The following is a 14,762-nucleotide window of genomic DNA, read 5'->3' on the forward strand; positions in this document are numbered from 1 at the left end:
GTCCGGAAGATCTCTCTCCAGACCGCCATCACATCACGGTCAGGTACCTTCCCAGAGTGGAAGCCCCCTTCCTGGAAGGGAGGTGAGCCAGGAAGAGGAAGAAATGGGGTTTGAACCCTTCAGGGAAGAGGAAGGTTCAGACAGGGGGTCGATCCAGTATTCAGAACCATTCTTTGAGGTAGACCCCATGGAAGGGGAGATGTCCGAGGACGAGGGCATTTCCCCTGACCAGCCAGTATTACGTAGGCTTATTTAAGCCTCACTTTTTAAGTCCTTGTTATTCAAGGCAAAGAATGTCTCGGGCCTGATTCCCCAGGCTCCTTCTGAGCCATCACCGGCGATCCCGGGGGACCAGAAGACTCAGTTTTCAGACAGCCGGTCATCGAAACCGAGGTCTTTCCAACTCCCCCAATTTTTCCCGATTTGGTCGCTAGACAATGGGCCTCTGCGCCCCCCGCTCCCTCCAGTCAAGACAAGAGGTTGTTCAATCTCGACTCGGAGTTTTTCAACATGCTAAACACTCCGGAGGTAGATGATCCAATAGTGAGGCTAGCATCCTCATCCAACCCCACCGACGCTTTAGAAGCGCTGAAGCCGGAGGATAAGCGAGCTGAGATGGCTTTACGGCGAGCGCACCAGTCGGATGCTTGGGCCATCCGGTCGGCCACAGCCGCATCATTCTTCACCCGAGCTTCTATCAGGTGGCTCAGGCAGTTAAGACAGCATGTCCCCCTTCAAACACTAGGGCACATCAGGACATTGCGAAACTAACGGCCGCAGCAGAGTTCGCGGCCAATGCCACTTTTCATTCCGTAAAATTTTCCGCTAGGGCCATCTCCTCGCACGTCTCTGCACGTAGGTTACTATGGCTTCGGCACTGGCAGGCCAATGTCAAGAACAAAGCCAAATTAGCCTCAGCTCCTTTGTCAGGGAAAAATTGTTTGGCCCAGCACTTGATCCATTGCTGATGGAGAGCCGGAATAAGAAGAAGTTCCTCCCATCTCTTTTTAAGGCAAGAGTCTAGAGGGTCTCAGTCCTTTCGGAGGGGCTCCTTTCGATCTTCCTTTCCACCGGCCTTCACCCCCAGGTATCAGGGCTCCCGATGTTCCGGTCGACCTATCAGGACCGGAGCGACTCGGGGATAGAAATAGAAGGGAGGCTCCTACAGAAGACCCTTCCAGGGCGCTGGGAATAAAGCTCCCCGCCGTCCCAGGTAGCCCTTCAACTTCTTATCCCATTGGCGGTCGCCTTAAGTACTTTGCCGACCAGTGGGACTTATCCACGTCTGATTCCTGGGTTAGGGATACTGTAAGGTTTGGTCTCCCTCTTCAGTTTCAATTGCCTCCTCCGGAGCACTTTATGGTTTCTCCCCTTTCCAGGGCCCCGACTAAGCAGGCTCTCATGGCGGCCGCTATCACTCATCTTTCCAATATCACGGCCATCCAGCCTGTACCCTTGTCACAGCGGGGAGGAGGGTTTTATTCCCTCCTCTTTCTGGTCCCGAAGCATTCCGGGGGTTGGAGACCCATTTTAGATCTAAAGAGGCTCAATCGCTATGTTGTTCATCACAAATTCAAGATGCACACGTTTCAGTCTATCTTACAGGGTACTAGGAAGGGAGACTGGCTCACTTCCATCGATCTCTCTGAGGCTTATCTCCATGTACCCATTCACCCCTCGTATTCCAAGTATCTGAGATTTTGCTATAACAATCAACATTTCCAGTACGTAGCCCTTCCTTTCGGTCTTGCCTCGGCCCCGAGGACCTTTACCAAGGTGTTGGCGGCCCTGGCAGCGCACCTTAGACACTTCCCTATTCGCATTCACTGCTACCTTGACGATATCCTTATTCTGTCTCCTACCTGACATCAGGCTGAGAGTGACACTAAGATTACCCTCTCAGTGCTTCAGGCTCATGGATTCCTCGTTAACTGGGAAAAGAGCCAGCTTAATCCTTCCACCCGTATAGCGCATCTAGGAGCTGTAATTGATTCGGTTCAAGGGAGGGTATTCCTTTCCCAAGAGAGATTCACCAGTATACAAAAAGCTATCAAGACAATCAGGCAAAATAAAAGGGCTTCGTTACTAAACCTATCCAAGCTGCTTGGAAAGTTGGTCTCCTGTATATCAATTATTCCCTGGGCACGTTTACATTCCAGATCCCTGCAGTGGTTCCTCCTGCCTTACCAACGTTCCGGAAGGAGCAACTCAAGTTTCGTGGTGAAGGTCCCCCCAAGGGTTCTCGCCTCGCTTCTCTGGTGGACAAGACCGTCTACCAACCGAGGTCATCTCTTCAGGGAGCCCCAGAGGGTCACTCTCACAACAGACGCCAGCCTTTACGGATGGGGAGCTCACATGCAGTCGTTTTCAGCCCAGGGAACTTGGTCAACAACCAAGCGACGCTGCAGCATCAACTGGCTGGAGCTGCATGCAGTATATCTGGCTTTACGTGCCTTCCTCCCTCAGGTACGAGGCCGTCACATTCTGGTTTTAACAGACAACACTACCACCAAGGCCCACATCAACCGTCAAGGGGGCACTCATTCCATTCGTCTCATGAGAGAGGCCGAGCGCATCTGTCGATGGGCAGAAAGACATCTCTTATCCATCAGGGCAGAGCACATCTCGGGGGTCTCGAACGTCCAAGCAGACTGGCTAAGCAGGGCCAGGCTGGACCAATCGGAATGGCGCCTGCACCCCTCCTTATTCAGGGAGGCAGCAGCGAGGTTCGGTCAGCCCATGGTGGACTTGTTCGCATCTCCTCTCAACGCCCAGACACCGAGGTTCTTCTCTCGTTATCCTGCCGACGGCGCAGAGAATCACGATGCCCTGCGTTGCCCCTGGCCCACCGGGCTTCTATACGCCTTCCCACCCTCCCGCTGATACCCAGGGTGATTCAGAAATTGATCCTCGAACAGGCGGAGGTCCTCCTGATAGCCCCGTTTTGGCCCAGGAGACCGTGGTTTGCGGATCTTCGCAATCTATCAGTGGCCCCACCGTGGAGGATCCCCCTCGACAGGATCTCTCTGTCCCAGGGTCCTCTTCAGCATCCAGACCCGCAGTGGCTTCAGCTAGCCGTCTGGAGGTTGAGCGGGAAAGATTAAAGGATGAGGGTTTGTTGGCCCAGGTCATCACTACCATCTTGGCAGCAAGGCGGCCTTCGACTACTCGCATTTATGACGCAACCTGGAATATCTTTTGTCAGTGGTGCCGTAAGTCGTCCGTGAATCTGCTCTTGCCTTCAATCGCCCAACTCCTAGCCTTCCTACAGGCCGGGCTAGATAGGGGTCTCTCCCCCAACACTCTGAGAAGGCAGGTCGCAGCTCTGGCAACGGTAATCTCTAGCACTTCTTCTGGCTCACTCTCACACCACCCTCGCATAAGGTCCTTCCTTAGAGGGGCTTCCAATCTACGCCCTCCGGTGATTCACAGGTATCCTACCTGGGATCTTAATAAAGTCCTTATGGCATTAACTAAACCTCCCTTCGAACCTCTCAGGGAGGCGTCACTTCAGTTCCTCACACTCAAAGTAGTGTTCCTGGTGGCGATAACATCAGCAAGAAGGATATCTGAAATAGCAGCTCTATCCGTGAGAAAAGATTTATGCGTCTTCCACGCTGATCGGGTGGTCCTGAGACCAGACCCCGCCTTTATGCCTAAAATCAACTCGGCCTTTCACAGATCCCAGGAATTGATCCTACCTAATTTTTGCCCCAAGCCTTCTCGAGAAAGGGAAAGGCAGTGGCACACTCTTGATGTGCGAAGGGCTCTTCGTATTTACATCTACCGTACTCAATCAATCAGAAAATCAGAATCCTTATTCCTGTCTTTTCAGCCAAAGACGCTGGGTTGCAAGGTTTCCCCGTCTACTGTTGGCCGTTGGATTAGGGCTACTATATCCAAGGCCTATCTGGCACAGGCTCTTCCTGTCCCTAGTGGCATTACCGCTCACTCTACAAGGAGTGCGGCCACCTCAGCTGCCTGGGCTACTCAGGCGTCAATTCAGGACATATGTCGAGCAGCTACCTGGGCTTCTCCATCTCCATTCATACGCCACTATAAAATCGATGTTTTCGCCTCAGCTGAGGCTTCCTTTGGCAGGCGAGTCCTTCGACAGGTGGCAAACGATCCAGAGGTGATTCCAGACCAGACGGAGTCCCTCCCGTAGGACAAGCCAGGCTTTGGTATGTCCCACTATCTGGATGCTCGCAGCAGCTCAACGGAGAATGGGCGTTGGTACCTACCTGATACGCCCGTTCTCGTCGAGCTGCGTAGAGCATCCAGCCCCACCCTAATTGGTCCGTCTGGGGGGGAGGAATCCCGTTTCGGCCAATGATGTATATAGTTCAGAGTTGAGTTTTGTAATATAGTTGGCATGAGAGGATAGCTGTTGTCTTCTCGTCTTCGTAAAACGCATGGAGGAGTCACGTGGAGGAGGAGGAGCGTTCCTCAATTATAGCTCAGCCTGTCAGTGAAGACTGGAGCACCTCCCACTATCTGGATGCTCTACGCAGCTCGACGAGAACGGGCGTATCAGGTAGGTACCAACACCCAATCTAAGAATACTCAATGGTAAGGAATGTATGTAGGAGGCAGAAAAGAGACATGATTGTTGGACAGAGTAAATGAATCGGAGTAGAAGATGTATGTGTGTTGACTCCTGGTCACTGATTCATTGGATGAATTAATAGCCAAACCTCAGCAAGATAACTAGGATTATTTGAGAGAAAAACGTGGTTTTCTTTTTGCCCCTTTAATGCAGTGGGGTTTTTTGGGGGGGGGGGGGGCTTCTCTGGAGTTCTGTTTCTTTTCTAAATCTGTATATGTATGCATATGGTAGAAAACAGATTGGGTATTGCAGAGGAAACAGAAATATACAGACCTGCAAATGCTAAAAAACACTGAAACATTCTTTCTACCATCTAGTTGAAAGTAGATCTGGATTAGAGGGCAACTCCTAGATTTCCTCTTGTTTGAAAATAAATTATTTCTAGGTTTATTCAGTTGAGTAGATGAGAAAGAGTCAAAACAAATGAAAACAAGATAGTAGGCTGAATAGGGTAGAGTTCCTTATCTGGGTTTCCAGGCAACCTCAAGGTTGATCTACCTCCCTCAACTATCAGGGTTGGAAGTTTGATGTCATTGGGCACATGGTGATGGAGCTTAGAAGTCTCAGATTGCTTGCTCCTGGTATATTGTAACCAAGTTTATCAAAGTTTGTTAAAAAATGTTTTCATCTTTCAAGAACATTCTTCCTAAGAAAGCTGTGTATAGGTTACTAAATAATGATGGCAATTGTAAGCAATAATAGATGTCCCAGCGTATTTTCCCCAGCTAGACCTAATACTATGACCCAGAGGGAAAATACCTGTAGAATCAGGTAACAAATAATTCCAACAAAAAAGTTGGAAGGGACCTTATAGGTCATCTAGTCCAACCCCCCTGCCCTAGCGGGAGACCCTACACCATTTCTGAATCAAACTGAAAATACTGAGCGGTTTTGGCTTAACTTTCATATGTTTAGATTGCTACTTTAATATATTCAAGTATACCGTATTTGCCGGCGTATAAGACGACTGGGCGTATAAGACGACCCCCAACATTTCCACTCAAAATATAGAGTTTGTTATATACTCGCCGTATAAGACTACCCCCTCTTCCACACACCTTCCACTTTTGCACTTTTTTTTTTTTTTTGACGCACTTTTCTGCTTTGGACAATTTTGAAATGAGCTAATCCAATTTTGAACCAAGAATATGCAAATAGCTATGGAGTTTAGAAATGAGTTTTAAAAATATTTTTCATTGCTTACCATTAAGCGTAAAATATGTTGTAAATAAAATGAGAACACAGGAAACGTTCTCTTCTCAATACAGCTGATCTCTCTCTCTCTCTCTCTCTCTCTCTCTCTCTCTCTCTCTCTCTCTCTCTCTCTCTCTCTCTCTCTCTCACACACACACACACACACACACACACACACACAAAACCCGGACACTGAAAAGGCTGCCAAGGAACAGTATATTCAATGCCTTCTCTTTAATCAAGAAACAAGGAATTCCTTAGAATCTTTTTTTTTTCCCCAAGTGGCCCTCTTTAAAAAAAAAAAATGGAGGTAACACTTTCATTCAAAAAGTCTTCCAGTATCTGGAGTCGCTCAGACATATTGAAGTGAGGCAGGAGAGTAAGTGAAATTTGAAATGATCCAGCTACCGTTTTCTTCCCCTCCCGCCCGAAGGCCATTATCTCCACGTCAAAACGAGCGAGGGGAGGCAAAGAAGCCAAACACGCTAAAAAGGATCTCTTTATTTTCCTACACAAGGTCACACCTACTTTTCCGCATTCAAAGGACAACCTCTCCTCACCACCACCACCACACACACACACACACACCCCAATACCGCAAACAATGTTCTGGGCATTAATCACTATTGCTACATTAACCTGGTAAATTTATACCCTGCCTCCCCAGTGTTGCTTTGACGGCAGGATTTCACACAGTGGGCGCTGCTCGCTCTCTTCTCCGCTCTCCCACCGTTCGCACATGTTGGAAGCACCGTAAAACCTGATAACTCACCCGGGGCTCCCCATCCTTAACCTACAGCCGCCCGCATGCAAAACCTGCGTGCAAAAAGAAAAAAAAGAAAAAGAAAAGTACGCCGCACGTGAGGATCTTGAATCCTCTCCTCCCCACACCGCTAAGGAAGGAAGAGGGGGAAAGGTTGCGCAGCGCGTGGCGAGTGACACCCGCCACACACACACACACACACACACACACACACACACACACACACACACACCGCTCCCCAGCCTCCCTCCCGGCTGCAACTCAAGCTCGAAGTGGGAGTCGGAGTCCTCCCGGCGTATAAGACGACCCCCCCACTTGGAGGCATGTTTTCAGGGCAAAAAGTCGTCTTATATGCCGGCAAATACGGTACCTTTTTCTCCAGCTTGGTGTGTTTCTTGTTCATCTTAATTGTGCTTATTATTAGCACTATCCCCTTAAAATGTTTTTTTAAATGAGTAAGTTCAGACTTTTGTTTATTTTAAAGTAAAAAAATGTTATAGAATAGAAGATTAATTGTCCAGTTCAGATTTTTTGGGGGAGGAGAAAATGGTTATGAACCTGGAGCTCAGTGAGTATCCAGAACCTGGGTAGAAATTTGCCTGCAGGTTGTAGCATTGTAGGAAGAGATCTGTGTTAATGAATGCTAGCCAAAAATCTGAAGGAGTCTGGTAGCACCTTTTCTTGCTGACAAATGTTAAAAGCATTTAATGAAATTTGTTACAATAGTTGCAAAAGATGCTACTAAACTCCCAATTTTAGCACTCTAGTCTAGGATGTGTCTTAGTAAAATAAGGAAAGATGCAGAGGAAGTAGAACAATGCTGACTTTGGGGAGTTTGTGAACCCACTTGAAATTTTAAGTGTCTGTTTTCTGCAGAGTGTGGTATGTATGCACATCATGGCTACTATGGGATTTATGTAACCAAATGTCAATTCTTCAGATTTTCCTTCTTAAATGCCAGCTTCAGGAAGGTAAATTAGCCATGTTACAGAAATATACAAGCTAAAAGTTTCAGACATACCACACATCCATATGAAAAAAGGAAAGGGTGAAAAACAGATAAAATATGGATGCACCACACCCAAATAAGCTAATGAAAATCAAGCACAGTTCACACCCCAAGTATCTGGCAAAACATTGAGGCAAATGCACATCACATCAAAACAAGCTCACAGATCAAACTTGAGAAATATTAATTACATGCATGTGCAGATACACACAAGACTGTCCTTTAAACTGAGGGTGTGCATCATCACATTTTTCTTGCTAGAATGCTTACTATCAGTTTAACTTTTTATATTCATCTCTCTTGGATGGCTGATCAAGCAGCCAAAACAGGAACTAAGCTGCAATCACCTAGTATTTTTTTTAGGAGTATCACTAGAACTCAGACATTCTGGGAAGTAATTATGACATTGAAGGCCGCCATTTTAGTTTGTAGCATTTGAACTTACATTTTTTTAACAAACTTGAAAGCTAGGTACAGAAATTACAATAAATGTGAATCCTTAGCAGTTTGTTTTGTCCCTTGAACTCATCATGAGTGCCTCAATACCAACATTTCCCATTCTTGGCAACTTCGGCTCCCAGAATGCACAATATACTGTGGCATTGAAATACACATTTCTGAGTATTGTCAGTTCAGGAAACGTTGATCTAATTCTGTAGATTTTTTTTTCCAAATCATTTTCGTTATGTTATATACCTACTGCTTTTAAACCATTTGAAATATTGTCACTGACATCCAATTCTCTTTGGTTCACCAAGCAGGATTGGAAAGTGGAAAACTAATAAAAATGAAAGTAGACCGAACTAAGCTGAAGAAAACGCCCACTGAGGCTGTAAGTACCATTTTTATCATTTTGAGTTCCTCATAGAAGTGCACAGCTTGTAATATATACAGGGCATACTAAAATGAGATTAAAGGAAGAGGTTTGTCTAGTAATTTGGAATGACTTTGGGTTATATACGTCATTTATTAAATTTGCATGCTGCCCATCTCATCAAGGGATGACTATGTAATTTACAGCTAATCACTTCTTTATTACAAGTTCGTTAGAAACCATAGATTCCCCCCACTTGTTTGTGTGTTAGAAATAAACTGATTTTTAGATAAGCTTGCTTGACTTTTGACGTATACTGCATCTATCTTGATGAAGTAATTTCAAAAGCCATGAATCCCTTTGGTCCAATGTTATAGGAAAAGGTGCCTCCAGGTTGGTTGGTAGTGGGGTTCCCTACAGCATTTGTTGAAGTTACCTAGCTTGGTAGACCAAACTATGATAGAGAAAGCTATACCCTCTGGTGTAGCTGTCCAGCCTTGGAACGCCTTCAGGTGGCCCAGGGAGACTTGGGTTCGCAATCTCCTGGAATGGTCCCTGGAATCTCACACATGAGTTTTCAACTGAGAGAACCCCTGGTATTTGCCATGGGGATTTGGGCTATGATCTTCCACATGAGTTATAGGATTCTCCCATAGTGCACTGTAAGCTATAATGGTGAAAAGGTTGAAAGGAGTAAGGAAATATTAGTTTGCAAACAAGTTTGAGGAAATGTTTCTTTTGAAGGCTCTTTGAAGCAAAGATTCCTCTGAAGTGTCACACAGGCCTTCCTTCTAAGAATGGCTCAGTTAGTGGTTACACTGAACCATTCATTATAGGAATTGATATTTAGTGTGTTTTGGGAACCCTTATGAATAATTTTTTTCTGGGGTCATTTAGGGTGACCAGTAAATGCTGCATGTTTGGCTTCTTGGATATCATAAAGAATAATCTAGGTTAAGGATAGCAGCAAGAGTTGAAATGTGTGATTTGGTTTGTTTCCTCCATACGTAAACATGCTCTCAAGTTGTCAATATTAAGGCAATGTTCACATAATCTGCTATGCTTAATAACCTCAAGTTTAGGGAAAGGGTACTGCTCAGATGCCAACTTTTTTTCCTTCCTCTATGACTTAAATGCATGCATCCTCCTTGGTGGATTACTAATTTGCAGTATTCCTTTCCATCTAAGGAGGACAGTATTAGAACTGCATAAGCTCAGTTCTTTTCCTGTACATCTTCCTACCAGTCAGCAAAGCAGTATGAAACAAGCCTGGAATTCTTTCTCCTTTCCCTGTTTTGGTCTCTCCTTTCCCTCTCCTTCTGTGTCCCCCCCCCCTCCCCCCCCAGCTATACCAAATGATAATCTAACTGGGATTGTAGCTCTTGCGCTACAAGTGAGCAAAAGCAACTCTTCCAATCAATACCTAAACATGCAACACAGGGCCACTAAATTACACCATGTTTTTATATGGCCATCCATTTGCCAAGCAGCTCTAATGGATGGCTGACAACATTAAAAACCCTAAAATATTGATAATAAAAACCAAAGAATAACAAATTCACCCTGGGCATATTAATATAAACTGACAGCTCATAGCAGTGTCCAGGCTCATGTGAAACTGTTCATTGCATGCCCAAAAGGTGAAGGGAAAAGGGACACTCAAACAGTGAAGGAGCAATGTTACACAACGAATCTTATCCTGTCTTTAGCCTGCAGACTGCAGAGCCTTGATAGACAAACTCAAGATTTGCAATGATGAACAGCTGTTGCTGGAACTCCAACAGATCAAAACATGGAATATTGGGAAGGTATGTGGTGGTGGCAAATGTATATGTTATGTATGTGAATATTACAGCGTTATTGTGAAGATTTTTAAAAAATCTTATTTACATGTGTTCATATTTATCATAACAAGTACGTTTGTGGCAGGACTTAAGGTTGTTTCATTTGTGGTCCAAGAAATAAATGTTAACATCTGATTCTCTGCAGGGTTTCTGCTATTCTATTCTTAAGAAATTTATAGAAGTAGTCCTTGGTTTATGTCTGTTTGTTCAGTGATTATTTGAAGTTATGAAGATATTGAAAAAAGTGACTTACACTTTTGACCATCACAGTGTCCCCAGGGTCATCTGATCAGAATTTCAGTGCTTAGCAACTGAGACATATTTATAATGCCTACAATGTCCCGGGGTCACATGATTGCCCTTTGCAATCTTCTCAAGGGGTTCTAATAAGCAAAGGTAATGGGAAAAGCAAGATTTGCATATCATCTACAGTAAAAAGGTTGTAAAACCAGATGCAACTCACTTAACAATTGCATTGTTTAGCAATGCAATCCCAGTTGGGTCGTAACTTTTTGGTTCCCGTATCTAGTGAATTTAGCTGAAGTGAATGGAGGATGCTGTGGGTTACTGGTAATCCTTGCCAATGATAATTGGAACTGGGAAACCAATTGCTAGGCCCGTGATGGTGAACCTATGGCACGCATGCTGGAAGTGGCACACAGAGCCACTTCTGCCGGCATGCAAGAGATCGCTCGGAAGAGCTCCACTGCGCATGCGTGCACATGCCGCCACCCAACAGCTGATTGTCGGGTATCTGGTGTGCATGTGCGGGGGGCAGGGGTACGCAGGAGACCTGCGGTAAATGCCTGAATCCTGTACAGTGTGTATAGTCTGTCCCCTGAATGCTTTTGTCTTTTTTCAGTGTGAACTTTACCACTGGGTGGACCTTCTCGACAGATTTGATGGCATCCTGGCTGATGCTGGACAGACTGTGGAGAACATGTCATGGATGCTAGTGTGTGATCGGCCAGAGAGAGAACAGCTGAAGGCCCTGCTACTATCAGTGCTGAACTTCACTGCCCTGCTCATAGAATATAGCTTTTCTCGTCATCTGTACAGCTCTATTGAGGTGACATGCTGCTATTGAAATAGAATAGATTTGAATAAATAGGATAGAGATAAAATTCAAATGTGAAGTCTTACAAGGTTGTGGCTTTAATAGTGTAAGGCACTTTTGTTTGGAACAAAATTTGTGATATTGTTTTCTTGAGGAAAAGCTAATTGAAGAATTTAGAAATTAAATATTTTGCATTTATGTTTTTTTTTTTCCTGTGGCCAATGTGTTTCATGTAGTGCTCTGCTAATTTTTCATTCAGAAAGTCTATATACAGCCAGTTTTCAGCCAGTTGTAACTAAATGGGAATTAAGGAATAGTAACTTAAGGCCACATAATCTCTTCATAATAAAAGCAATTTTAATTAGGAAATTCTCTTAATGACAATACTGCAATCAATACTGCAAAGGAAGGAAGGACAGGAGACAATGTCACCCTTAAATTGGAAAAGTAAAGTTTCTGTTATTGATCACAATTTTTCAATATATTGATTATTTTGTCCTTCATCTAGCACCTAACAACGCTGTTGGCATCCTCTGACATGCAAGTGGTTCTTGCTGTGCTAAACTTATTATATGTGTTTAGCAAACGCTCCAATTACATCACACGTCTGGGCTCTGACAAGAGGATGCCTCTTCTGTCTCGGCTGCAGCATTTGGCAGAGGTAAGAGGCTACAAAAGAAAAACAAGCATGGTCTAGTACCTAATGTACCTAATGTTAACTTCTGAAATTTTAATTATGGCTCAGTATATTAAATATCAATAATGTTACTGTTTTAAGGGTTGGAAGTGTCAGTTATTGAGGAAAACCTTTTGAATCAGAAGGAAGGATATTGTAGGGATTTATATCATTTGTGTCATCTGACACATTTTTCTTTTTTGTTGCTGTGGCTGTAATATGGATTCTTTCACATTTTCTCCAAAGAGGCACTAAAGAATTAACCCATGGCAGACAGATTATAGACCAGAGTAAATATAATCTACTAGAGTAGGGAGCGGCAACCCAATCCAGTATTCTGCCAAGAAAAGTAAGACATCCACAATCGGGACTTTGTCAGCATAATATTGGAAAATGATCCCCTGGTCAGAAGATCTCCTGTATTTATAGAACTTTTCTTGCAGAAAATGTGTTTATTGAATAAAATGAAAATTAAAATGTGTAGCTAGGCTGTTTGCCTAAACAAAAGTTCATAAAAGAGCTCAACAAGGATTCTGCTGCTCCATCTTCATCCTTCATCTTAAGTTTTACACCAGGTATCTAGTGAGCTTCTGTGGAAGATCAGAGGGCAGATATATATAGCACTTGGGCTTGTGATGTGGCAACAATAAAACTGAAAAGATGTTTAGTTCTTGTTATGTGCAGGGGCAAAAGAACATTCTGATGTGGAAAGATAGGCACACCATTAATATGCAGAGTATCAGGATCACAAGCCAAGGTCACTTAATGTCAGAGAGAAAGTGTCAAGATTTGAGTGTCAGCAATGGTATTCTGTGAACTGAAATGGACTAGATGGGGGCACTTCTTGTCAACAGAGTATCAGATCTGCAGATAAGAAAATCTTACCAGAAAGAGAGTAGCCATCATTGCTAACAAAAAGTATGTCAGAATCAATGTTTGATTGCAACTGCCAAAATGACTGGATGATCTCAAGTTAAATCCTATGCAAGCTGGTCAGTATTACAGCTATCCAAGTCTGTATTTCAACCACAGAACCAGAAGAGTTGAATGTTAATTCTGGTATTCTATGTATTGACAAAACGTACAATATATCAATATAACATGAAAGTCATACTAATTGTAAAAAGAAGTAAAATATCATTTGAAAAATGCTGGTTTCTGTGATCAGAATAAAGCAGGAAGCAGTTCTGCCAAGAAAATTCTAATGTATTTAGAAGTTATCTTCCACCAACAACTTAAACTCTACACAGGATAGATAACACCAAAATAAATTAACAACATGCTCTGCAAGCAATGATACAAGAAGTTTCTTTGGTTAGCAAAAATAAGGTCCTGGCACCAACCAACTCACAAACTTCTTACAAAATCACAATTAAAGGAAGAGACTAAAATCAGGACATTGGATTGGCAAGGTATAACTTGAACCATATCCTTTATGATTATATGGTAAAGAGTAGGTTTAATTGATCTGATTTGATAAAATGAGTTTAAGACTCATTAACATCATTAAAAATCCATCAATAAAAGAATTCCAAATTGCAAAAAGAGAAAAAACATGAAATAATATTTAATTGATACACTAAAATAGCTGAAGAAAGAGAGAAAGCAAAAAAAACAAGAGGAAAATCAGCTGAATTACATACTGATTTCCCGAGAGCAAGAAGAGGCGGAAAGTTATATCTAAGCAATGTAAAGAAAGTGAACATACAGTCAAATGTGAAGGATATTTATTTTCTTATTTATTGAAGAAAATTTGCAGGAAACAAGATATTTCTCCATTGAGCTACCCCGAGCATCCAGAGAGTCTCTCTGCTCTGATAGGCTGGGCTTAATTAATAGATGCTGTTACTCCTCCTCAGCTCCTCCCTAGCGTCCCCCAGTTTTAGCTCAGCCTTCGGTTCGATAGGCAGCTTTCCTTGGTCGGAGCAGGAACAAATTGAGGTGAATAGATCTTTAATACACAGATTGGCTTTTTTTTTTTTTAAAAAAAAAATTTCTTCTCTAAATTTTCCTCAGCAAGGTCCAACTGCAATTAGAAGCATTCGGAATGATCGCGGATCGCCACTGGCATTCTGGTCGCATTCACGCCCATAAGGGCAGAGGCTTAGGACCCTGCCATTCTAATTCGGAGATTGCGCTTTTTCAGATGAAGTTTTTCCCTTTCCTTCGCTCTTAACTTTCCTCGTGCCTCCCCCTCTTGCCATTGCATTTCCGAACGCCGCACTGCTTTAAAAAGAGCACGTTCTTTCCCTAACTTCGCCAGCGGCGATTCCTCCCCAGGGAGAACGCAGGGGTGGATATATACTGAAGTTTGATCACTGAACAAAATACCTGACATTTTGGAAATTGAAATCAGTTCTAGAAAATAGATGAAAAATCTATTGTGTAAAATCTTACATTGTTTAAAATCTTACGAAGTGATACAGTAGTATGTCTATGGACATTCTCAGTATCAGAACTGAAGAAGCTTCTTGAATGAGAAGCAAAATGTCTTAAAGGAAAAACAGTCTGGTTGCCTTTTGAAAAAAAAACATCTTTGATACAGTTAATTATAATTATGAGCAAATAGGGAAAACATAGTGACAGAAGGACTAGGAAGTATCGATTTATATTCCAGTAGCAGAATGGGCAGCTCTAAGAAATGCTCAGACTACTGAACAATTGCACTTGTTTCACATGCGAGTAAGATAATGGTCAGTACATGGAATAAGTATTGTCAAATGCACAAAATGGATTCAGAAAAGGCAAAAATACCCTGAAATCGCATTGCTAATTTTTAATGGATAATGGAGCAGC

The 14,762-nt window shown here is 43.4% G+C and overlaps 1 protein-coding gene across 14 annotated transcripts in view; it reads left to right on the forward strand.

The window, feature by feature from the left end:
- Positions 1-14,762, forward strand: part of HUWE1 (HECT, UBA and WWE domain containing E3 ubiquitin protein ligase 1) — a 117,769-nt gene that overhangs the window by 22,123 nt on the left and 80,884 nt on the right. For 13 of the 14 annotated variants that reach the window (XM_026676266.2, XM_087956786.1, XM_087956783.1 and 10 more), the window contains exons 3-6: positions 8,337-8,407; positions 10,099-10,197; positions 11,096-11,302; positions 11,799-11,951. In XM_026676266.2, the coding sequence (XP_026532051.1) occupies positions 8,363-8,407; positions 10,099-10,197; positions 11,096-11,302; positions 11,799-11,951 (504 nt within the window). In that variant the 5' untranslated portion in view covers positions 8,337-8,362. Of the gene's footprint in view, positions 1-8,333; positions 8,408-10,098; positions 10,198-11,095; positions 11,303-11,798; positions 11,952-14,762 lie in introns of all 14 variants that reach the window. The other variant, XM_087956784.1, reaches the window with a different exon arrangement.

Source organism: Notechis scutatus, chromosome 2 (genome assembly GCF_049901735.1).
Source record: "Notechis scutatus isolate UNSWTSFEM ecotype Mainland chromosome 2, rNotScu1.2, whole genome shotgun sequence".
Taxonomy (NCBI): Eukaryota; Metazoa; Chordata; class Lepidosauria; order Squamata; family Elapidae; genus Notechis; species Notechis scutatus.